At 38.3% G+C, this 24,929-nt stretch overlaps 1 protein-coding gene across 7 annotated transcripts in view; it reads left to right on the top strand.

Moving 5' to 3' along the window:
- SLC44A5 (solute carrier family 44 member 5) overlaps positions 1-24,929 on the top strand; it is a 374,891-nt gene that overhangs the window by 174,792 nt on the left and 175,170 nt on the right. For 4 of the 7 annotated variants that reach the window (XM_045477880.1, XM_045477879.1, XM_045477878.1 and 1 more), the window contains exon 3: positions 10,026-10,067. The exons of 2 other annotated variants lie outside the window; for them this stretch is intronic. In XM_045477880.1, the coding sequence (XP_045333836.1) occupies positions 10,026-10,067 (42 nt within the window). Of the gene's footprint in view, positions 1-10,025; positions 10,068-13,503; positions 13,535-24,929 lie in introns of all 7 variants that reach the window. One more of the 7 variants, XM_045477882.1, reaches the window with a different exon arrangement.

Raw genomic sequence — 24,929 nt, 5'->3', positions numbered from 1 at the left:
GAAGGAGCAGAGAGAGAGGGAGAGAGAGAGAGAGAGAGAGAGAGAGAGAGAGAGAGAGAGAATCCTAAGCAGGCTCTGCAGTGCCAGCACAGGGCCCGATGTGGGGTTTGAACTCATGAACCATAAGATCATGACCTGAGCCAAAATCCAGAGTCTGACAGTTAACTGACTGAGCCGCCCAGGTACCTGCCTCCATACCTCTTCTTTATTGCACCTCATACCTTGATAATTAACTGTAAATTAGTTGGTTATGTTCTTCACTTATTAGACTGTAAGCTTCATGAGAACAAGGCTGTGTCTATCTAATTCCTTGTTAGCTCTGGTGCCTAGCACAGTTTTGAATAAAGTAGGTACTCAGTAAATACTTTTGGATTGAGAAATCCTTTGAAAGGATTGCTGGTACAGTCCGGCCTTCACAGAAAGGAAAAGTCAACCCAAAACAAAAAGCCAAGTTTTTTTTTCAAACCTGACATTGATCAAGTCAGTGGCCAGTGTGGAACTAATTTAGAAAAGAGAGTAGCAGGGATCAAGGACAATTAGGCAAAGCGTGGACATTTTTGGCACAGGATGCTTTTGACAACTCAAGTTTCAGCTAAAAGACAGGTGGGTGAGGGAATAATGAATCAAGATCTAGTCTCAGTAGAAAAGAACCTGATAGAAAAAAGCTGAAAGAATAAGAGTTCTCTGATTACTGAGCTTGACTATCCATGCTCAAAATGCATGGCGTCAGAAACTGAGCATAAAGAAGACACTAAGACAACAAGGAAAGAAAAGTTAAGACTGGCCACGTATGGTAGAAAGCTAAGGAAAGTATAGCTTTCAGTTCATGTATGGTACCTGGAACTCTTTATCTCTAGACACATGTTTTTGGTTTTGGTTTTGTTTTGTTTTAGGCATGGGGCAACAGAGTATTCTCACAATCCGCCTGCCACCTTGCTGGTGGAAAGAGGATTCTTAAAAAATGTACCACTGGACCTGGGCCACATTAACACAGAGACCTGGCTAGAGTGAAATTTGTAATTTGTGGGTAGCATATTTTGTTGTGGCTTATTCTGTGGGGGTCAGGAGGCAGAAACTGCCCCAGGTGCCAATGCTCGGCATGGTAACTGTCTACAGTAGGGAGAAAGGAAGTCACAAGACATGAGAATTTTATAATCCAGTTGATCAATAAATATCTATGAAGCACCTCCTATGTCCCAGGTACTAGTGATTCCATGGTGATCTAGACAGATATTAAATAAATATGTAAGCTCTCAGGTAACAGAAACATTAGTGTCAAATTTTATAAATGTCATAATAGTCTAAGTGCACATTTTTATTTTACTTATAACAAGGATATCAACAAGAGCTGCCTTGTGCTGGGTCTGTGTTCTGCTCAAGACTTCTGGATGTGCATACTAACTTGTAAGAGAGAAAGAAGAAGACAGAACAACAGATTCTAAAGTATATATGTTCATGCAGATGACAATTATTGGAATTAATATGTATGTTGATACCAGAGGAGAAATTTTGGAAAAATTTTTCCTTCTTATGGATTGCATGATAGAAACCTTTATTGCAGTGATAGGAATAGATTTCACTCTAAATGCCAACTTTGATTTAATGGAGTGTAGCTGCCTGGAGTACCATGTTGAGGATTCTGAGGCATGTCTAGGCTTAAGGTATAGAGCACTGGATTGAAATATTTGAAATGGGCCCACAATGTAATTAGGGTAGCAATCATGTTACAAATTGGTTCTCCTTATTCTGTGTGGTAACAGAACTCACCTGCACCCTCTCCCCATTGAAACTGATTCTTTTATTTATTCATTCAATATTTGTTGCAAATGAGATGTGCCTGGCACTGTGCTATGCATGGGAGATAAAGAGATAAAAGGACATAATCTTTGCACTTAAAGATCTTGTAGTCAAGTAAAATAAAATTACAATGTCATTGCATAAAAATGCCTTATCTTTATGTTTGAACAGTATTGTGAAATGCTACATTTTCTTTCTACTTTTTCCCCCATCAAATCCTAGTGAATAAAATCTGCTCTAAAATTATTAAATACTGAATGAAGATAGGCTGAAAAGTGTCATTCTCAACTCATTTGGAGCTCAAGATGAAAAATCTTGCAAAATTCACAAATCATAGTAAATTGTCATCCAACAGAGAATATTTCCATCTAAGGATATGGGCTACACTGAACTAACAATTATATTTTGGCATGTATTCTAACTAAACCCCAAGGCAACAACACCATGGTGTGACAGATGTTTAGAATAAAGATGGAAAAGTATTCCCCCAAAAAGTCTTATTAAGAGTATAGCTGTGCATATATAATGATCTCTCTGTACTTCTTTGTCTTTATTTTTCTCTTTCCTGTCCTTCCCTGCCCCACCACCCTGATCATGCCAGAGTTTTCATTTTTCATTGAAGATCATGGTTCTGTTCCCTTTGTATGTGGTGATTGGATTCTGTTATGGGTCAATGACTGTGAAAGAAAGAACCCCTCACATTCTCTTTTTGTGACTGCTTAATATTTTTCTGTATTGAATACATCATATCCTTGGTAGCTTATGCTTGTTCAACCTGTGCTCTTTTTCTTCTTTGTCCACTATCTGGACTGAAGTATTGCTCTTGTTTTTACCTCTGACCTTTACACGGGGAAACATCATTGGATATTTTCCAAAGGCAGATGAGTCTATGTGAAGTGATCTTTATACCAACCTTCAGATGTCTCTTGAAGGTCAGGGAATTGACCAGTATCTTGGTACTATACAAATTTGCCTAAACTGCTTCATGGGACAAATTTAACTCTGAATGCCTCATTGCTCTTGAGACCACCCCTTCCTCTCTAAAGATGCTTAAGGTAATAGAATGGAATGGGTGGAGATTGTAAGATTCTAAGTCTTATGGACCTGGATAAAACTCTGACATTGACATACTGGCATTCAAAAATGGGCTGTACTATTATGCCAGTAGTCTAATTTGAATCCCCAAAGTTGCTAACTTCCAGACTCTATACTTCAAACATCTAGCTTCTGCATATCTTATAATGGTGATGCCCTTATATACTGTCACTGCCCCAAGAGCTATGGTAAAATTCACATCCTCACTGGATCATAAACTATTCAAAAGCAGAGGCAGGGTCTTGCTATTTTTTAGTGCTACATTATTAGCACAGAGCAGGTACTCAAGAAATTTTGGTTGAATGAATAAAAACAATACAAAACTATTTTATTTTAAAATAGCACATAAATATGTCAACCACCATTTCTACAACCTCCCTCCCCCAAAACACAGTGCAGGAATTTGTAAAATCAATGATGTCAGTTTTTCACAAATTTGAGAATTCTTTTCAAGTTTGTGTTTCTATATGCAGTGGTTAGATTCTGTCTTCTACTGAATTTTTACCTTTCCTTTTCTCACCTGCCCCACCACACATCACCATGACATATTACAGAGGCTGGTATGGAAAGAGATTGTACCTTTCCTCATTCAAAGGATAGTGTTGATACAGACAAAGGTGATGAAACCTAGAGGCATGGATATACTTAAGATGACATTGCTTAAGATGATATCACATGGATCTTCTTTATTCAATGAACTCTTGGTCATTTTTTGGGCACAGAGGAATTGGCTTTTTTTTTTTTTTAAGTCACAAACGAAAAGAGACAATAGTATGTGTTGGGAAATGTGACATGACTTATAAATAGGTATAGCAGATAATTGCATGATGAAGTCAGAAATAGCATAATTATTGTCATACCTATTATCTACTTCCTCTTGTCTGCCATGCATCAGTTGGATGCCTCAACTTTTATAAGGAATTTGTGTTTTATGTTTCTTTTCTTTGGGTCTTTTAAAATGTAGTTAATACAAATATGGATAAATTATTCAGTTTTATTCTAAAACATGTAGCATATTACACTAATTTACATTATAGCATTCAAGACATCTGTTATGGGAAGATTTAAAAGTGGGACAGATTAAGAATGCCTGTGTGATTCAGTCGATTGAGCATCCAACTCTTGATTTCAGCTCAGGTCATGATCTCATGGTTCATGAGGGTCGAGCCTTGCTTAGGGCTCTATGTTGGGTGGGGAGCCTGCTTGAGATTCTCTCTTTTCCTCTCCTTCTGCCTCTTCCCTTGTTTTTGTGCACAAGCGAGCTCTCTCTCTTTCAAAAAAAAATAGTAGGACAGATTATATCTGAATATCTGGAACAATGATGAGTTAATTGAGGAGAAGATTGAAAGGGAGGAACAGGTGAAAAAAAGTTCAAGGATCCTGGAAAATATGTGTGTGTGTGTATATATATATATATATACACACACATTTATGTGTATTCATATTTATATACACATATATATTCTATACATGTGTATATATATATACATATATATATATACACACACATATATATATATATCTCATTGTATATAGACATCCTCCTCTACATAGTGGCAAAAGTTCCTAGACAATCAGTGGGTAAACATTGAAATAGCCTTGGGCCAAAATTGTCTAGGTTCTGATTCTAAAAAGTGTTGGGAGACTCCTGCCATATATAAATATCAATGACCATCTATTGCCATATTGTGGTTTTGGAAGGGATACCACTGAGTGTATTTTGAGGTGCATATATTTTCTTCATAGTTCAGGCTATCTCAAGAATATCAGTGATTTAGAAAATAAGCTCTTCTTTCTTAATCACAGCTTACCACCTCTTTTATTTTTCACATGCCAGCATCCTTCAGAGCTCCCATGTTCTATAAGGAAGGGTATTAACATTCACCGAGTGTCTTTTATGTGGCAGACACTGGTGAAAATTTCAGTATCGTGTCATTCATTTCTCACAACAGCCCTGTGATAGCACTCTGTCCCATTTTACAAATGAGACAGGCACAGCAAACAGAGGGAGTGAGGGGCAGGGCCAGGCCAGGTCTCTCTGACCGCACTGTGGCCAAGCAGAAAGCAGAACTTCATCTTATCTGTATGAAATGTATTTTTTTTTTCAGGCTTATGGGTTTTCAAACCTTCTACATTCCATAAAAACATACACCATTTCTAATTACTGAAAGGTAGTGTTCAACTTCTTACCTGTAACCATTCTCTTGCTTTTGATTTCATACACCTCAGTCATCTTTACCTACCAGCCTGCCCACTTCAGCACTACGGTCCTGCCAAGGCTGCCCCTGTGAGGAGTGCCTGGGACCCCTAGACCTGTGCCCTCATCAGCACCATCATTTTTTTGTCTCTTTAAGTGAAGTGCGTTATGTGTGGACCACATTTTCTGGCCTTTTCCCTCTTAACTTTCTCTGGACTGTCCCTAACTCCATTACAGATTTCTTTAAATCGTGGCTACTAGAACTGCCAAAAAGGTTCCTCATGCATAGGATATCTTTATTTTGTTTCCAGTACTTGACCATGATACTCAGAACGTTGTTACCTTTTTAAAATTTTTTCCCCATGTTTACTTATTTTTGAGAGAGAGAGAGAGAGAGAGAGAGAGAGCAAGTGGGGAAGGGGCAGAGAGAGAGGGATACACAGAATCTGAAGCAGGCTCCAGGCTCTGAGCTGTCAGCACGGAGCCCGACACGGGGCTCGAACTCACAAACCGTGAGATCATGACCTGAGCGGAAGTTGGACGCCCAACCGACTGAGCCACCCAGGTGCCCCTCTTGTTACCTTTTAAGATTCAACAGCAGTTCTTCTTTTAGAGAACGTAAAAGGTTACAGATGATAATCAGCAGGGTCAGGTCCATCTCAGACCTCAGGTGCTCAAGTGCTATTTCCACAAGGGCATCTAGGTGGGGCGCAACGTGGGCCTTTTATAAGGCGGTCAGGTGTGTCCATTTGCCCCCCTTCTTGCTCCTCCAGCTGCAGCTCACATCACTCAGCCTCTCACCCAAGTGTCTTCCAACCCTACTGGCTTTGTTCGTGTTCCTCATAGTTGCCAGCTCCTTCCTATCATAGGGTCTTTGCCCATGCTATGCCCTTTGCCAAGACTGCACACCATTACTCATCCTTTAAATTTCTGGTTCATAGCAATTATCATATCACATTTGCAAGTAAAGAATTATTGTTGTGCTTATTTGCTTAAAGTCTCTTATCCTGATGCATTACAAAGAACTCCATGAGGACAAGGAGGGATTCCTTTGGTTACCTATGTAGTCTCGGTGCCTAGCATAGTATTTGATACTGAGTAAGAGGCCAGTAAATCCTTGCTAAATGAACGACTAAATTATGGAAGGAAGGAAATAATGACTTTGTGGACACAGTTGTGTCCACACCCTGGTTCCAGTTCTCCCTTTCAGCAAGACAGGTATTAACAGCCTCTTTTTCAGATGATACAGGCTTAGTATCACATCTGTCCTGGGCTTGCAGACTGCCAGGTCTCTGTAGCAGGGGTTAATGAAGCCAGGACACAGTGCGAAATGATGTCAGCTGTAGTGGCTGACTCTACATGGCCAGCCACCTGCTTTCTTGCAGTATACTGAGTAAGCCAAGTACAGTTTGGGTGGGCAATGGCACCAGAGGTTGGCATGCAGGACACAGCAGTGGAGGTTCCAGCCACCACAAAGTGTTAGAAATTCAGATAAATGGCAGCATCATGACTCTGAGTATTTTTTATATTCAGACATATCCAAGCGAATGCGTTGGAATACTGCAGTATAAAATATTTTTTTATCACTATAAAAGCCATTTTATGCACATTGTAGAAAGTTAGAAAATATATCAAAATAAAATAAAATTAAATAAAGTACCACAGCTACAGTCACCCACACATACAACCTTTCTCATATTTCCTTCCAGATTTGTAGTATTTGTTTATGAGAGATTTTGCTTTTTATGCTGTTTGCTACCTGTTTTGTTTTGTTTGTTTGTTTTTTTTTTTGGTAAACAGTTTCCACTTTTCCAGTTCAACAAATGTTAATTTTATCTTATATTCATCCTATATTCAGATTTCCCTAGTTGTCCCCCACAAATGTCTTTATAGCATTTTGTCCATCTCAGGATCTAATCTAGTCCAGACCTTGGATCTGGTGGTTATGTCCCTTAGGTCTCTAATATTCTAATTAGCAAGGTACCTTTTTCTCCTAATACTGACATGTGGTCCTGTCAGTTGTCCTGCAGAATATCTCATTTTCTGGATTTGTTTGGTTCCTTCCCAGGGGTATCATTCACATTGTTTCTTTATCTCCTGTATTTCCTGTAAAATGTAGGTTAGGTTTTGATGTATTCCTGTTAAACATTTTTGGACCAGAATACATTCTATAGATGCTGTGTGATCTCCAATGCATCACATCAGGAGAAACATAGTATACGGTTGAATCACTATTAGCAATGCTGAACCTGAATGTAGGACTAGGGGCCAGGTTCTTTTTAATAAGATTCCAGACTGACACAGCAAGAGTGTGACTCTCACCAATTTCCAGCCTGGCTCTGCTCATTGCTTATCCCTCCTCCATCCCTATCTCCAACCTGTCTTCATCCCCTTCGTACCCTTCAAGCAGGTGCCTGCATAACTCAGTTGGTTAAGCGTCCAACTTTGGCTCAGGTCATGATCTCAGGGTTTGTGAGTTCAAGCCCTGCGTTGGGCTCTGTGCTGACAGATCAGAGTTGGAGACTGCTTCAGATTCAGTGTCTCCCTCTCTCTCTGCCCCTAGGCTCTGTCTCTCTCTCTCTCTCTCAGAAAAAAAATAAATGTTAAAAAAAATAAAGAAGACCCTTAGAGCAAGAAAGACAAAAGGGAATTAAGGTGGTAAAAGGCACAGCAATCAGATTAGGAAGGGTAGTCCAATAGTTCCCATCTCTAACTACATACTGAGACTACTGCACTAGCCATAAGTAGGCAGGATGCATATCCAGGAGCTGATCTCATTCAAGATTCCAGTCTTCTCAGCTATTACCAGGGTCAAAATAATTTGGCATTGGTGTTTGTACACATCCACAAGGCAGTCTGCATGATGTATGGATGTTCTCGTACTTTTTGAAAAAGATATAAGGTTATACAGAAAGCTGGTTCTACCATTTTATGAATTGATCACACCAAAAAAAAGAGACGAAGAACTTTGATTTTTTAACTCACTGTGCAAATTCTAGGAAGAAGGAGTCAAAATTATATTGTATGATATTCTATCTGGGTAAGGGAGACCAGCACCTAGGTCCGCTTTGTTGTTTTTAAACAATGAGACTATGCAACCTTGGTACTTTCAACACTCTGAGTTTCCATATACCCTATCTGTAAAATGGGAATGATTACACTTTTAGTCCATAGTTGCTGAGGATTTAACTGTGTCTGTAAAGCACCTACATTGCAGGAGTAGCTTATTCCCTTCTCCATCTGCTGGGGCTGAGGTTACTGCTCTGCATCCTGCCATACCCAGCAAGGATTCCAGTGGGCCTGAGCCTGTGGGTGGAGTTCATTAGTATATATACCTGGAGGAGTTGGGAAAGATCAGAGTAGGGAGCTTGAGGCAGGGGCTAACCTCTGTTACTGTACGAACTAACATTTGATTAGAATAGTACGTTCTTAGGCCTTTTACAAAAAAAATTGCATCTTTTTTAAAATATGAAACTTTGTTGTTTTTTATTATTTTGGGGGATTTGAAAGGCAAGTCTAGTTACTTAGGGCCCAGGAACAGGAATGAAGCAGTTGATATTGGATTTTAATATTTTATTCTATCTCTCAAGTACTCAGCCTTCAATATACATGCTTTTAGGTCTAATAAAACAGTGAGAGATGGCCATTCTTATTTGGGGGGCTTTCTTTGGCTATATACCCCCCATGTAAAAGCTGGGAAATCAGTTAATGCTTATCATTCTAATGAATGTGGTCCAGCATTGCTCTTTTAAAGGAGGTGTGGTACAGGATGAGGGGAGTCCTAAAATTTTTATAAATTATCTTTATTTTTGTGATCCATTTGAGTGCTAGAGGCTGGAAGTTGTACTGGTTATGAGTGGACATTGGAGCCACATAAACCTAAGTTTGATTTTCAGATCCACCACTTACTAGCAGGGTGGTGACTAAGCAAAGATTAGACCCGAAGCACATTGCCTCTGGGAACTTCAGCTTTTTATTTTTAGAGGAGAATTGATTACTCTGACTACGGCAATGGTTGTTGTGAATATTAAAAGAAAAATGTAAATGAATCATGGCACCTAGTGTATAGTAAGTATTCAAGAATTGGTTGCTATTTTAATTATCATTATCTTTTCCAGTGAACACAGTTTACAAATGCTCACTTTCTCTAGAATCTTTATCCCAACTCTGACTCTCAACGGTTTTCTATTGTTAGATTGATGTGAAACATGGATGCTTAGATCAAGGGTTGTAATTTCTGCCCATCAGTTCTATAGTGAGAATGCTTTTCGTTAATGGCTTGACAAGGCTGATAAAGTAACAGAGAATGGAGCGGTCATAGAAAGCATTAATATTTTTGTTTCCCATATGGATGGGATTATTTGAGCAATAAAACGTTAGTGTGCTATCACTGTTCATTATGGAACTTGCCACATCCACCTCCCCCACATGTAATGTGGTTCAATTGTGGCTGCAGAATTTGAGTTACATCTCTTCTCTGTAGTCTATACTGGCTATTCTGCATGTAGTTGAAAGTATTCAATGCGTATTAAGTTTTTCATGACTAATGCATCTTCTGAGGTTTAAGCAGAAGCATAAAATGAAAGTAAACAAAGTGCCTTAGTTCTTGGTGCTGAATTTTTCAAGACTGTACGTATCACCTTATACAAGGCATGGATGAAAATGAAAGAATTAAAAACTTTATTCCCCCACCCTCCAACCTCTAAACCCAGTATCTTTGTGCAATTTTGTTTTTAACTTCCTAAGATTAACTTCCACATGATTAGTGACTATGGGCATTAAGTATCTGTTTAGCTAGTACAATACACCTTATGTTATTCTCTGTGTTAAGGTTGAAGAACTAGGATTTCTTATGGTAGGGAGAGATGGGTATAGAGCTTCGGAATCACTGATCCCTACAAATAAAGATTTGCTTGCCCTTTGTTTTTTTTCCTAGAAGAAACATCAGACACTACTTACTTAGAAGATGATACCTATGGTAAGTCATAGTCTGAGTGTTAAGTGGTAAGTTAGTCTAAGAATTCTTCATGACAGTCAGTCTATTAAGGAATACATGATTCTTTCAAAATCTAGGAACACCTAAATATTTGATTGGTAAAGACTAATTACTGAAGACTTTTTTGGTCCTTCTTTCAAGTGGCTGATTTCTTCCTCCTGAAGGGATTTCCTCTCTTAGAGCTATAAAAAAAAAAAAAAAAAATCCCTCAGGAAGAACATCTTATAGCTGCTGATGCTTCATTACCCCAGGTCATCCCATACATCTTGCTTTCTTTCCACCCTTGAATCTCAGTTTATGACCTTAACACATATGTCTTATTTAAATCTCTCTTTATAATAAAGATCTCTATTGTCAGGCCTCTTGGCTGTTTCATGACACTATCTTACCCAGTCCTCTTTTTGTGACACCTGGCTCACACCTTAGCCCCGTATAGTTGAGCCTTACTACTCAAAGTGTGGTCTGTGGAGGGGTGCGTGGGTGGCTCAGTCCGTTGAACGTTGGACTTCAGGTCAGGTCATGATCTCCCAGTCTGTAGTTTGAGCCCCTCCTCATGCTCTGTGCTGACAGCTCAGAGCCTGGAGCCTGCTTCAGATTCTGTGTCTCCCTCTCTCTCTCTGCCCCTCCCCAGCTTGCACTCTGTCTCTTTCTCAAAATAAATAAACATTAAAAAAAAAGAGAAATTTAAAAGTTGGCCTGTGGACTGGACCAACAGCAGGGAGCTTGTTAGAAATGCAGAATCAGGCCCCGCCCCAGTTTTACTGAATCAGAATCTGCATTGTCAACAAGATCCTCAAGTGATTCATTTGCAAATAAAAGTTTGAGCTGCACAGACTTAAAGAATTGTTCTTCCTTTATGTGTTCTCATTGCCCCTGAGATATCCAAGTACTTCTGTGCTGTGACTTCCAACATTCCTTGGATCCCAAATCCTCAACTGAAAAGGTTATCACATTTGCACTTTCCTATCTCTGTTCTCAAAGCCTCTTTATTGATGCTTGTGTACTTTAATTGTACCTGGGTAGATCTAGGGTTTGTGCTTAAACTTATATAGCATTTTATAGTCTTTAAAGTTCCCTTACACAGATTTTATTTGATCACATAGGATCCTATAAGGTGGAAAGATAGGTAATATAATCATTTGTAGAAGCTATTTTATAAATTTCCATTTGTGGTTTTCTAACCTTAGGGGTGAAAGATATACCAGTAGATTTTTCCCCCTATTTTTGAAAAACATAGAAGCCAAGTCTTTTTTGGGTTATCAGGAGTCAGTGAGTTATTCTTACTCAAGATATATCATGATTTAAAATTGTGTTTTACTGTTCAATATGATATTATATTTTCATTCATAAACCTTGTCTTAATGAGGATAATTAGGACTATAATAAAATTGTCATCTTTCTGACAAGATTTTTGAGATAAATGAGCCAATGAAGAATAAGCGCTTCACTTCTGATATAATCTGATATAATAAGCTGGTATAATAGACCACAGAGCACTGCTTCTGCTTGAATGAAAAAGAGTTTTCAAGGAAAGGGAGAACCTCCAATGTAGAATATTGCCTTGAGATCTTAGGCTATTTCCATTCTCCTAGAGAAGATATATATAAGAGAACTCGCTGCTAAATTGGAGGAACTGTTGGTTTTGCATCCCCTGAAAATGCATTTATATTAGAAGAAATACCTGCAGGGGCGCCTGGGTGGCTCAGTCAGTTAAGCATCCAACTTCGGCTCAGGTCATGATCTCACAGTTCGTGAGTTCAAGCCCCGCGTCAGGCTCTGTGCTGACAGCTCAGAGCCTGGAGCCTGCTTCCCATTCTGTGTCTCCCTGTCTCTCTGCCCCTTCCCTGCTCATGCTCTCTCTCTCTCTCTGTCTCAAAAATAAATAAACATTAAAAATAAATAAAAAAAAAAAGAAGAAACACCTGCAGATCCTAAGAGTGTTATACCCAGGAGTTAGGGCTGAATGGGTGAATAGGCATGGCAGGTGAATTTGGTGCCATTTTTGTCTTATTTCTTTGAACCATTTACTCAACATTTAGATGTCTTTTCAAGAACCTTATGTTAATGAAAGCTTAACTGTGTTTAATAATGTAGGTGAGCTTGGGAGAATTGGAGTACAGTTGAGGGTAGACCATGGAAAACATGCTTCGACAGCCTCCTATTCCAAAGAAGCTGAGGCCCAGCAAAGCTGGTGACTTTATTCCATGTATTCTACCTCCTCTGCTCTTACAAGGAAGGGGACTCCTTGTCTCCTCTAGGCTGGTACCTCCACAAGGACCTTGCTATGAAATTGTCCCCTCTCTCTCCTGCACTATTCCCACCATTGTATAAACATGCCTAAATATCAACCCCTTGAAAAAATTGGTAAAGCCTCCATTGACTTTCCTATCATTCTCCACCTACCACTCCATTTCTTTACTTTTTCCCATAGGAAACTCCTCATTAGAGTTGTCTTTAGGCACTGACTCCACTTTCTTCCCTCTCATCCTTTCATTACCCCACACCAACTGGAATTGTATCTGAACTACTTCAGGAAACACTTTATCTACATTTCCGAAAATGTCTATCTTGCTCCTCCCATGGAGAATTATTTTCTTTCTCACCTTATTCTCCATCAGGAACATTTGACACATGTAGCCATTTTCTTTTTTGCAATATTTTCTTCTTTTGCTTCCATGATACCACACTTTCTGGTCTTCTGGTTTTCCTCCTTTCTCTCTGACGTCTCCTCTTCCTCTGCCCAATCTCTAAGATTTAGAGTCCAAATGTTGGGGAATCCCCAGTATGCATTTTCTCTTTTTACGTTATCCTAGGTGATTTCATCTCATCTCAGTTTTGTTTGTTTGTTTTACTTGTTTTTATTTTTATTTATATCCAAGTTAGTTAACATATACTAGAATATTGGCTTCAGGAGTAGAACACAGTGATTCACCACTTACGTATAATACCCAGTGCTCATCCCAACAAGTGCCCTCCTTAATGCCCTTCCCCAAGACATTTCCCCTCCAGCAACCCTCAGTTTGTTCTCTGTATTTAAGAGTCTCTTATGGTTTTTAAAGACCATAAGCATGCTGCCACCTCCTAAATTTATATCGCTGGCCTTTTTTGCTCTATCTTGCTCCAGACTGGTTTATTCAGCTTCAGGTCCCACTAAACCCAGTCTACCTATCTTTTCATCCCTAATCCTCTAGTCTGACCATTTCCACTGTATTACTTCATTCAAACAACTGTCCTTTGTAATTTTGATATTTACAATAGCCTCCTCACTGGTTTTCATACTTTAGCAATTGCCCTAAACATAGTTATGCTTTCTTTAACAAGTCCATTCTCCACAGAAGAATCTGTTTATAACTACTCTTATATTCTCAAAATCAAGTAGTGAACTGAGCAAATAACCAACTGCTTTTTAAATTTTCAGAACACATTGGGACGGCCGGTGATTCAGTTGGGTGAGTGTCCGACTTCAGCTTAGGTCATAGTCTCACAGCTCATGAGTTCAAGCCCCGCGTTGGGATCTGTGCCAACAGCTCAGAGCCTGGAGCTTGCTTCAGATTCTGTGTCTCCCTCTCTCTCTCTCTGCCCTCGCCTCTCGTTCTCTCTCTCTCTCTCAAAAATAAAAACATTAAAAATTTTTTTTTAATTATCAGAGCACAATTATATATCATCACAATTATGATGAGTTAATATTACTTTTTTCCTCTAATCACACTTTATTTAATGTACCATTTTGGTCAGTTTTAGATTACTTAGTATATAAATGTAGGAGTCACAAGAGCAAATATTATATTAATCCAATGGACAGTGCACAATTTTGGTTATTGGCTATTTTGACCTTACTTTTTTGACCCCCACAATTTGCATCTGACAATTTGACCCAATTTAAACCCGAGGATATTTTGACTATTTCTGTACACTAACATTTAAATCAGATTTATGCCAACATTAATGAATTTGGGTCAGTAAACTGTTCTTTTATTTGGTGGGGGAAAATACCTTCTATTAGTTAATTTTGTTTCCTAATTTTTGAATAGCAGTGTTAAACTATTTATGGTTTTATCCTTTTTTATTCTACTAAGCTTATTTTAATTAGACTACCATGTTTTGTGTCAATTTTAAAATAAATATTTGATTCATTGATTGTTTTATTTTACATTAAGATTCATCAACTTCATGACATATTTTTGTGGATTTTACAGGATGATATGATTCCTCTATCAATTTTTGGTCAATAAATTTTTACCATGAGAAGTTTTAGTTAGTGTCAATTCTATTTTCTGTTAACTATTTCTCTAAAAGTTTAATTTCTTCTAAGGTCAATTTTTGCAGTGTTTATTATTGTTAATAATATGTGATTCAACTTCTTTTATTAAAAAAGAAAAAATGTTTCACTATATATATGCTTAGCATTGCTAGTTTTATTTTGACATAATTATTTCTACTTGATCTAATTTTACTTGGGTCAAGTTGCATTTTGTCTTAAGTGTCCTTAGGGTCAAAATGCCAGGATTAAAATATTCTACGATAATCTTAATTGCTCTTATTTTTTCTCTTAGAATATCAGTGTTAGCTAGAGCTGTTACAATTGCAAATTATTGCTAAAACAGGTTTGACTCCACATAGAAATTCCAGAGAGCCTAGAGACATCTTGAGAGGAGCATATGTAAATTTAAGGGAAAAGGGCACATTTCTTTTTTAGGCAAAACATGTTATGTAAGGCTGACTTCTGATTCCCCAGGAAAGAGCTCTTTCCTTACCTTGGAGCTTTTATTTCCCCTGGCAATCCAAGCTGTCTTTCTCTTTCTCCATACTATTGACTGCCTCTTGGCACAAAATATTGCAATCAATTATTCCACATCTGTGTGAACAAGGGTCTTTAGAAGAAGAAACTGATTAAAATATATGGTCTCCTTAGGCTGTTAAATAGGACACCCTTCATTTTAGTTTTTGATAGATTGCATTAAGTAGCTGCAATGTGTATTATCTCTCATTATTAATTCTTGAAATGGTTTGGATTTTGCCTGCCTACTCTTCAAAATTATTAAAAACAGATAAAGTTGGCTATTCTGGAGTGGGATTCATTTTATTTCCCAAATGTTTTTTATTTTTGAATTTTCTCGAGAATTAGGAAAGCCGCTCTCCTGGTCTTTTATTAACAAAAACAATACTAAAATAGTTGTGTATATAGCACTTACTATTTGTTGGAAACTATTCTAAATTGCCTTACATATGCTAATTTACTCAATCTACCCAATGACTCTTTGATGTTGGTTCTATTTTCCCATTTTACAGATGATGAAACAGGCATAGGAGAGATTATGTAACTTGCTCAAGCAAGTGCAATAAAGATCTGACAAACTGCATGAAGTTGTCTATTTTTAAAAAGACTTTTCTTAATGAAAAACAAACTTTTGGTTCCTTGCCTTAGGAAATGGGGTGAGCCTGTAATTTCTCATTTACATATCCTCACAGCCCATAGATAGATGGAGATGAAGTTTAAGGGATTTGATAAACTGGGTTTGGCTTTTCCACTTGTTTGCAACAGAAAAATGAAGTGATTTCTCCATATCAGACTGAGACCACAGATCCAATCCCACTCATTTCTTTTTCCTAACATGCCTGTTAGTGTAATTCTTCCCTGTAGCACATGCATGGTATTTCATAGAGCCAACAAAAATGGTCATATTACTAAGGAGTTGGTGGCCACAAACTATATTCAGATGAAATTTATTAAATTCTCAGTTTCTTGTTCCTTAAACAGGGAAATTACATTTTCCCTTCCATTCCTGCTTTTCCCTGTCTCTGAAAGCACTGATTCCTCTCACTAGCCTACCTCATTCCCACTCTGATTCTGTATCACAGCTTTCTTTTTTAATATGAAATTCATTGTCAAATTGGTTTCCATACAACACCCAGTGCTCATCCCAACAGGTGCCTTTTTCGATGCCCATCACCCACTTTCCCCTCCCTCCTACCCCCCATCAACCCTCAGTTTACTCTCAGTTTCTAAGAGTCTCTTATGGTTTGCCTCCCTCCCTCTCTAACTTTTTTTCTCTTTCCCTCCCCCATGGTCTTCTGTTAAATTTCTCAGGATCCACATAAGAGTGAAAACATCTGGTATCTGTCTTTCTCTGTATGACTTATTTCACTTAGCATAACACTCTCCAGTTCCATCCACGTTGCTACAAAAGGCCATATTTCATTCTTTCTCCTTGCCAAGTAGTATTCCATTGTATACATAAAGCACAACTTCTTTATCCATTCATCAGGTGATGGACATTTAGGCTTTTTCCATAAGAATAGCCATAATTTGGCTATTGTTGAAAGTGCTGCTATAAACATTGGGGTACAAGTGCCCCTATGCATCAGCACTCCTGTATCCCTTGGGTAAATTCCTAGCAGTGCTACTGCTGGGTCATAGGGTAGATCTATTTTTAATTTTTTGAGGAACCTCCACACTGTTTTCCAGAGTGGCTGCATCAGTTTGCATTCCCACCAACAGTGCGAGAGGGTTCCCGTTTCTCCACATCCTCTCCAGCATCTATAGTCTTCTGACTTGTTCATTTTAGCCACTGTGACTGGCATGAGGTGATATATCAGTGTGGTTTTGATTTGTACTTCCCTGATGAGGAGTGACGTTGAGCATCTTTTCATGTGCCTGTTGGCCATCTGGATGTCTTCTTTAGAGAAGTGTCTGTTCATGTTTTCTGCCCATTTCTTCACTGGATTATTTGTTTTTCAGGTGTGGAGTTTGGTGACTTCTTTATAGATTTTGGATACTAGCCCTTTGTCTGATATGTCATTTGCAAATATCTTTTCCCATTCCATCAGTTGCCTTTCTGTTTTGTTGATTGTTTCCTTTGCAGTGCAGAAGCTTTTTATCTTCATGAGGTCCCAATAGTTCATTTTTGCTTTTAATTCCCTTGCCTTTGGGGATGTGTCAAGTAAGAAATTGCTGCGACTGAGGTCAGAGAGGTCTTTTCCTGCTTTCTCCTCTAGGGTTTTGATGGTTTCCTGTCTCACATTCAGGTCCTTTATCCATTTTGAGTTTATTTTTGTGAATGGTGTAAGAAAGTGGTCTAGTTTCATTCTTCTGCATGTTGCTGTCCAGTTCTCCCAGCACCCTTTGTTAAAGAGACTGTCTTTTTTTCTTTGGATATTCTTTCCTACTTCATCAAAGATTAGTTGGCCATACTTTTGTGGGTCCGATTCTGGAGTCTCTATTCTATTCCATTGGTCTATGTGTCTGTTTCTGTGCCAATACCATCCTGTCTTGATGATTACAGCTTTGTAGTAGTCTGGGATTGTGATGCCTCCCACTTTGGTCTTCTTCAAAATTACTTTGGCTATTCGGGGTCTTTTGTGGTTCCATACAAATTTGAGGATTGCTTGTTCTAGCTTCGAGAAGAATGCTGGTGCAATTTTGATTGGGATTGCATTGAATGTGTAGATAGCTTTGGGTAGTATTGACATTTTAACAATATTTATTCTTCCAATCCATGAGCACAGAATGTTTTTCCATTTCTTTGTCTCTTCTTCAATTTCCTTCATAAGCATCTGATCCTGTCAAACGATGCAGAAAAAGCATTTGTCAAAATCCAGCACCCTTCCTTAATAAAAACCCTTGAGAAAGTCGGGATAGAAGGAACATATTTAAATGTTATAAAAGCCATTTATGAAAAGCCCACAGCTAATATCATCCTCAATGGGTAAAAACTGAGAGCTTTCCCCCTGAGATCAGGAATACAACAGGGATGTCCACTCTCACCGCTGTTGTTTAACATAGTGTTGGAAGTTCTGGCATCAGCAATCAGACAACAAAAGGAAATCAAAGGCATCAAAATTGACAAAGATGAAGTCAAGCTTTCACTTTTCGCAGATAGACTCCACCAAAAGTCTGCTAGCACTGATACATGAATTCAGCAAAGTCTCAGGATACAAAATTAATGTACAGAAATCAGTTGCATTCTTATACACTAATAATGAAGCAACACAAAGACAAATAAAGAAACTGATCCCATTCACAATTGTATCACAGCTTTTGGGTGCTACTCAGTTCCTGTTTGATATCTGCAGGAAACCAAGATACACCTGTGAATGTCCCTTGAATGTTCTGAATACAACCTATATGTAATAGTCTCTACTAAGGCTGCTTGGGTTTCTGCTTCAAACTTTATTGCTTCTGTCCCTTCTCTGAAGCCTATGAGACCAACTCTGAAGCTTCCTGGTACTCCACTCTCTCCACTTTAGAACAGGAAAGTCTGGGTAGGCTGTATCCTGAATTCACTATTTCTTGATCTTTGGCAGTTATAGGCATTTTTATTCAACAAGCATTTATGCAGGACCTAACATATGCCAATAGTTTTAGAGCCTGAAGAAATTTAGGGATCATCTTCAATCCCTCTGTTTTCAGGTTAAGAGACCGAGTTTAGAAAGGTTAAAGAACATGCCCCAGATACCTCAGATTGTTTGTGCTGGGCCAGGATTAGGCTCCGATCTTAGAACCTGGGCTCTTTCAACATGATGCTTTTTTGTGTTTATACTTTTAATTTGTGGTTTTTGGTTGTACCTAGACTTTCAAATATTCTTAAATTTCCCCTAAAAGCTTAAAAATGTTAACAAATATCCCCTTGCTTTTGTAACCAGATAACAAGGATGCCTTATTATGCAAAATGGGTCCAGATCCCTACCTTATGTTTACAATCAGAGATCCATGATACACATTAACAAGAGTGCCCATTCATTTATTTCTGTCTACTTTTATAGCTACATATTTATCACACAGTTTGGTGTGCTTTTATAGGCTAGAGTGGGAAGAGAACACTTTAGTACAAGGGCAAGAGGTCAAGAATACTTATTCTACATAAATTGCATGGAAGAGGTCACCTTTCGGTATTTATATAAACACACCCTTGGCCATCTTTGCAATACGAAACAATGCTTGGGAACATTCTGATCAACATCCTGCCTGAGTCAATTCCAAGAGTTGGAGGGATGAAAAGAATTATAAAGAGTGGAATTGTTTTACATAAAATAATTCCAATAAACAAGTCACTAAAGTGATAGTCTCCCTCCTAAAATAGTTATTTCAGTTGTGGATAGGTATAGGTAGAAGTTAGGAGCTACGAATATGAGGAGCCCAGAAATTCTTTCCTCCTAGAACTAAAGGAAAGTCTATACTGTTAGTTTTAGGAACTGGACATTCTTTGCGAGGTTACTAGGTCTGACTTTTAAAGCCAGAGGGTGGAGTGTTTACAAATATAATTTCTGGACCATCCTTAGTGGAAAAGATTTTTTTTACTGTTTATTTATTTTTGAGAGAGAGAGAGAGACAGACAGAGAGACAGAGACAGAGTATGAGCGGGGGAAGGGCAGAGAGACAGGGAGACACAGAATTCCAAGTGGGCTCCTAGGCTCCAGGCTCAGAGCGCTCACCAGAGAGCCAGATGTAGGACACGAACTCATGGACTGCAAGATCATGATCTGAGCCAAAGTCAGATGCTTAACAGAATGAGCCACCCAGGCCCCCCTCAATTTCACTTTTAAACATTAATAGTTTCTTTGCTCAGTGCTTGCTGAGAAAACTGGATAGTTTACATGGGAAAGTATGATTGGGGCTTGCAGCTATGAGCTGAAAGTAGTAACATGACAAAGAAACAGGAAACTTTAAAACCTGGTATTTGGTTAACCTGGTCCACTTTTATTTTTCAATCCTCTGGTGAAGTTTTATCTTTCCTTTCTTCATAAGCTTAGCTAACTTCTTCAGTTATTGACAAAGAAAGCTATTTGTTTTTTGTATTGATGAAACAACAGAATGGCATTTAATTGGAAATGTGAATAAAGAATGAATAAATTTTGATTTTGATTTTAAGTAATAATTTGTGTGCTGAAATTATTATTACAAAATTGAAAATCAACCTCTGTTTGGAGATTGATTTAAATTGTCTTAGAAAATGAAATAATGATACATTCTCAAAATAGAAAGTTCTATCATGGCAGATTCTTTCTGTGAATCACTGTTATCATCTCAATTGTAATCATTGCATTGAAAAGAACAAGTAATTATTCCACCCCAGTTCTTTCTTCTCTTTGTTTTAGGAATTCCTAAAAGTTTCAATCATCCTTAAAACCAAAAATACAAAAAGTAACATTGTTTAAAAATATTTCTGATATGATGCTTAACAGATTATTTGTTTTATACTGAAGTATGTAAGTAGTAATAAGGGAAGGAATTACTTTTGCTTTCTTTGGATGTCTTGCATAAAACCATAAGAATATGAAAGATGTGTGCCAGCGAGGCAAATCTCCATTGGACTGTAGGTTAGTATTGCTGACAAATTTTAATGTGCATTTAACTGGTTAGTACTTAATGTTCCATACAGAAACCTTTGTGTTCTGAAATAGATTGCAGCAGAGTGTCTAAGCAGTAAACATACAGAACTTTCTCATAGTTGCATATGCCTCAGGGAGCAGAATTCCCTTTGACAATAACAGACATCTTTGGGAATACATTTTCAGGACACCAATGCTTGATTTTGAGCATTTGCTCTGAATTTGTGGAGTGTTGTGTATGTGTACAACGTGAAAGAGAGAGGGAGAGCCAAGACTGATTTTATTGTTATATCAAGGTACCCACTTAAAGCAGACTTTACAAACATATCTTCCAAAAAAAAAAAAAAAAACAAAACAGAAAAACCCCCTGTGTTTATGCCACCTATGCCAGAGCCCATTGGGATCTTCAGAACAAGTAATTACTCAAGTCAGTGATTGTGACAAGGACCTTGTCCTTGATTGGTCAGATGGTCTTGTTAAATGTGATACTTAGCCAGGGACTTTTTATTTTTCTTGATTGGTTACTCTGTCAAATAATTCTGGTTAAAGCAAAATTTCTTTTTTTAAATGTTTTTTTTTTTACATTTATTTATTTTTGAGAGACAGAGAGAGATAGCATGAGAAGGGGAGGGAGGGGGATAGAGAGAGGGAGACACAGAATCAGAAGCAGGCTCCAGGCTCTGAGCTGTCAGCACAGAGCCCAACGCGGGACTCAAACCCACGAACCATGAGATCATGACCTGAGCCGAAGTCAGACGCTTAGCCGAAGTCAGACGCTTAACCGACTGAGCCACCAGAGTGCCCCTAAAGCAAAATTTCTTGATAATACTGACATTTTATTCCAATGCCTGGCTTAGTGATGCGATACCAGCCTGAATAAATATTGACAACAAATTGTTAGTTGTTTGTTAAACTTTTATAAACATAGCTAAATGCTCTTTTGAGAAAATACAAACTAATATATTTCCTAAGCATAGGGAACATGATGTAAAAATGCAATGCAAAAAGTTGGCTTTTCATATAATGAACACATTTGTTTAAGTTTATCTGTTGAGAGAGAGAGAGAGAGAGAGAGAGAGAGAGAGAGAGAATCCCAAGCAGGCTCTGCACTGATAGCGTGGAGCCTGATCCAGGTCTCGAACTCAAGAATGGTGAGATCATGACCTGAGCTTTGGAAATCAAGAGTCAGATGCTTAACCTACTGAGTCACCCAGGCACCCCTCATATAATGCACATATTAAACTGGGTCTAAAATATATAAAGTTTAGTATTAGCACAACTACTAACAATTTAAATATATCAAATATGGCATGCATGCTAACCAAGCTTCTGTAATCATAACATCCCCCTTGTGCTTAACATATTCACTGCATCTTGATTTATATTGTTTCAAACATTTTTTTCCCCTAAAATATGTGCTAAAGAAACTTGACTGCTCAACCTTGTCTATTTTCTGTTCTATTCTTCATATGTTTGCTAAGTACTTAAACTATGAATCAGGTACAGTTTCTATTATGATACAAAGTAGCTTATAGAGTAAAAAGCTTTCCTAAGAAAAAGCATGGAATTTTTTTTTAAATGACACTGAAGAAGCACAGGACTGGAAAAAGAGTAGTGCAAAAGCCACATTAAATTTAAAATTTTTTTTTTCAACGTTTATTCATTTTTGGGACAGAGAGAGACAGAGCATGAATGGGGGATGGGCAGAGAGAGAAGGAGACACAGAATTGGAAACAGGCTCCAGGCTCTGAGCCATCAGCCCAGAGCCTGACGCGGGGCTCGAACTCACGGACCGCGAGATCGAGACCTGGCTGAAGTCGGACGCCCAACCGACTGCGCCACCCAGGCGCCCCAAACCACATTAAATTTTAAAGGCAAATTATTGTTCAGCATTTCTAGTTTTGGAACAGGTTTTCTGGAAGCCATCATGCTTGTTGGTTTCTCTAATGAGATTTGAGAGAAAGGTTAAATTCAAATCAATACGGTAAAACTAGCTGATGTGAATGTGTCATTAACTTTAGCTAGTTATAACCATATTTATACATTTTCCTCTCGTGTGATTCACTATTTCCTTGACACACTGAATTTCCCCATACCAAATTTTCCTTCCTTCACCCAGTCTCTCACTCAACTTTCAAAGTCCGGCTCAAATGCCACCTTCTTAATTTAAAGGCTTTCCTGGTTTCCTCAGCCAAATGTGAACTGTCCTTTCCTCTTATTTGTTATACTCCTCTTCAAAGCACTCAGTTCTTCCTGTGTTACTGTGTGTGTGTGTGTGTGTGTGTGTGTGTGTGTGTGCATTCCCACTTCTACACTGCAATTCTCTTCCTAAAGGATTTGTTTCTTTCTCATCTTTGTGTCTCTGGTCGTGCTTCACAGGGTTAACTGATCAGTGAAATAAAATCAGTTCTGTTTGATATGCAGAGAAAACTGTTCGGAGGTTAAAATCAACTCTGGTCAGGACATGTTTGTATTTTAAGGTCTCTCCGTCACTGAACAGCATCACAGATTGCCTAAGTCTCTAAGTTCAAGAACTGTTGGAGATGGGGTGTGTGAAGGCCCATTTGGGTGGGTCAGAAAAGCCCAAAAGTGGTCATTTTGGAGGCCAGAAAAGCACCAGAAGCCAAAGTCAAGAAAGGAAGATTAAAGGTTATCCCTTCTCTTTTTCTAAATTCTCACTAGTAAGATAAAAGAATATAGAGTGGGTGGCATGGGCGTGGGGATTAAAATTTAGTTGGCTTCTTAGGAAAATAGGAAGGAGAAGGGAAATTTTTCATTGAAAGCCTAGGATGTGACAAACATTTTACACATTTATCTATTTATTGTAAAACAGTAATAATAATCATCATACTTTTTAAAATTCACAAAAATGTGATACTTTTTTTGTTTATTTATCTATCTATGGTTCTGGGGGTAGATTCCCATGATTCATTGCTTATAAACAACACCCAGTGCTCATCCCAGCATGTGTTCTCCTCATCCATTCTGGGCTGTCAGCACAGAGCCTGACATGGGGCTCAAACCCACAAACTGTGAGATCATGACCTGAGCTGAAATCAAGCATCTGCCCCTTATTTGCAATAATGTGGATGGAAGCAGAGGTATTATGCTAAGCAAAATAAGTCAGTCAGAGAAAAACAGAAGTCATCTGATTTTACTCATACATGGAATTTGAGAAACTCAACAGATGAAAATAGGAGAAGGAAAGGAAAAATAAGATAAAAACAGAGGAGGAGGCAAACCATAAGCGAATCTTAAATACAGAGAACAAACTGAGGGTTGCTGGAGGGGAGGTAGGTAAGGGGATGGGATAAATGGGTGATGGGCATTGAGGGGTGCACTTTTCAGGATGAGCACTGGGTGTCATAAGAAAGAGATGAATCACTAGGTTCTACTTCTGAAGCTAAGACTACACTGTATGGTAACTAACTTGAGTTAAAAAAAAAAAAAGGAGCAGGCTGGTTAACAAACTAAGTCACCCCAGCACCCTGAGTTGTCTTTTAAATCCATTAAGAGCTTTTTATTTCTTCATGTGCAGTAACACTGGTTATATTTTGTTGTAAAACTTCCATGATTTAGAACATGCATGGGAAATTTTTGTTTATTAAGCAGGTAATACCATAATTTAAGAGTTTTGACTAAATATATATTACTAAATAGATAAACACATCTTAGAGTGGGGGAAAAGTGAACATTAAGAAATAGATACAAATTTCAGAGACAATGTAGAAATGTTTCTCACTCTTGCACTGATACTAGTCTTGGCCTAAGTGGAAGGCAGTACTGATCTCTCCTTGGATTGGTATCATTTTGGCATAGAAAAATACCCAGAGCTACTTTTTACTTGAGAACATAGGGCTGCCTAATCCTGAGTCAAAAACAAATGTCTCAGAAATTCTGTCAAGTCCCTGGAAGATTGAGAAGACCTAGGGGGCGTTAGTTAAGAGTTCAAGTGTTGGTTGGATCACTTGATTGGCTGGACGCATTGGTTGGAGCATTTGATTTTGTAAACTCTTGTAGCTGCCTTAATTCAGCTATCCCACCATTAGGAAGCCGCAGGAATGATTGGAATTGGCCTGTAACCTGAGTTATCTTCAACCTGAAGTACCCACCTGTGCACAACTGTGCAGACCTTTCCATTAAGCTGCTCTAAAAGATGCCACCTCAGTCCTCTGAGAACTTTCTCTTATGTCACTGAAATCAACACAGGAATCTATGGCTAAAGAAACCGAGAGTTACAGTGATTCTGCGGATAGAATCAATGTCTTTTAGAAGTAGAAACTGTACTAAAACCCCTCTAAAATATTTTACTCATTTAAAAAAGTAGTAGTGAGAGGGAAAATAACATGTTAGTTTGCAGGCCTTTGTGGCAAATAAAATCTGAAAGAATTACCCTTAGAAAAATGTTGTGAATCTTACCCCATATTATTTCTTCTTTATGAACCTAAGGCTAGAGGTACCACCCATCCTTGGCTGTCTTAAGCAGTAGAGGTCAACTGTTGACAGAAACATCAC

This window comes from Leopardus geoffroyi, chromosome C1, assembly GCF_018350155.1.
Source record: "Leopardus geoffroyi isolate Oge1 chromosome C1, O.geoffroyi_Oge1_pat1.0, whole genome shotgun sequence".
NCBI classification, from domain to species: Eukaryota; Metazoa; Chordata; class Mammalia; order Carnivora; family Felidae; genus Leopardus; species Leopardus geoffroyi.
Note: the sequence above shows the minus strand (reverse complement) of the source record. Positions and strands in the feature narration are given on the sequence as shown.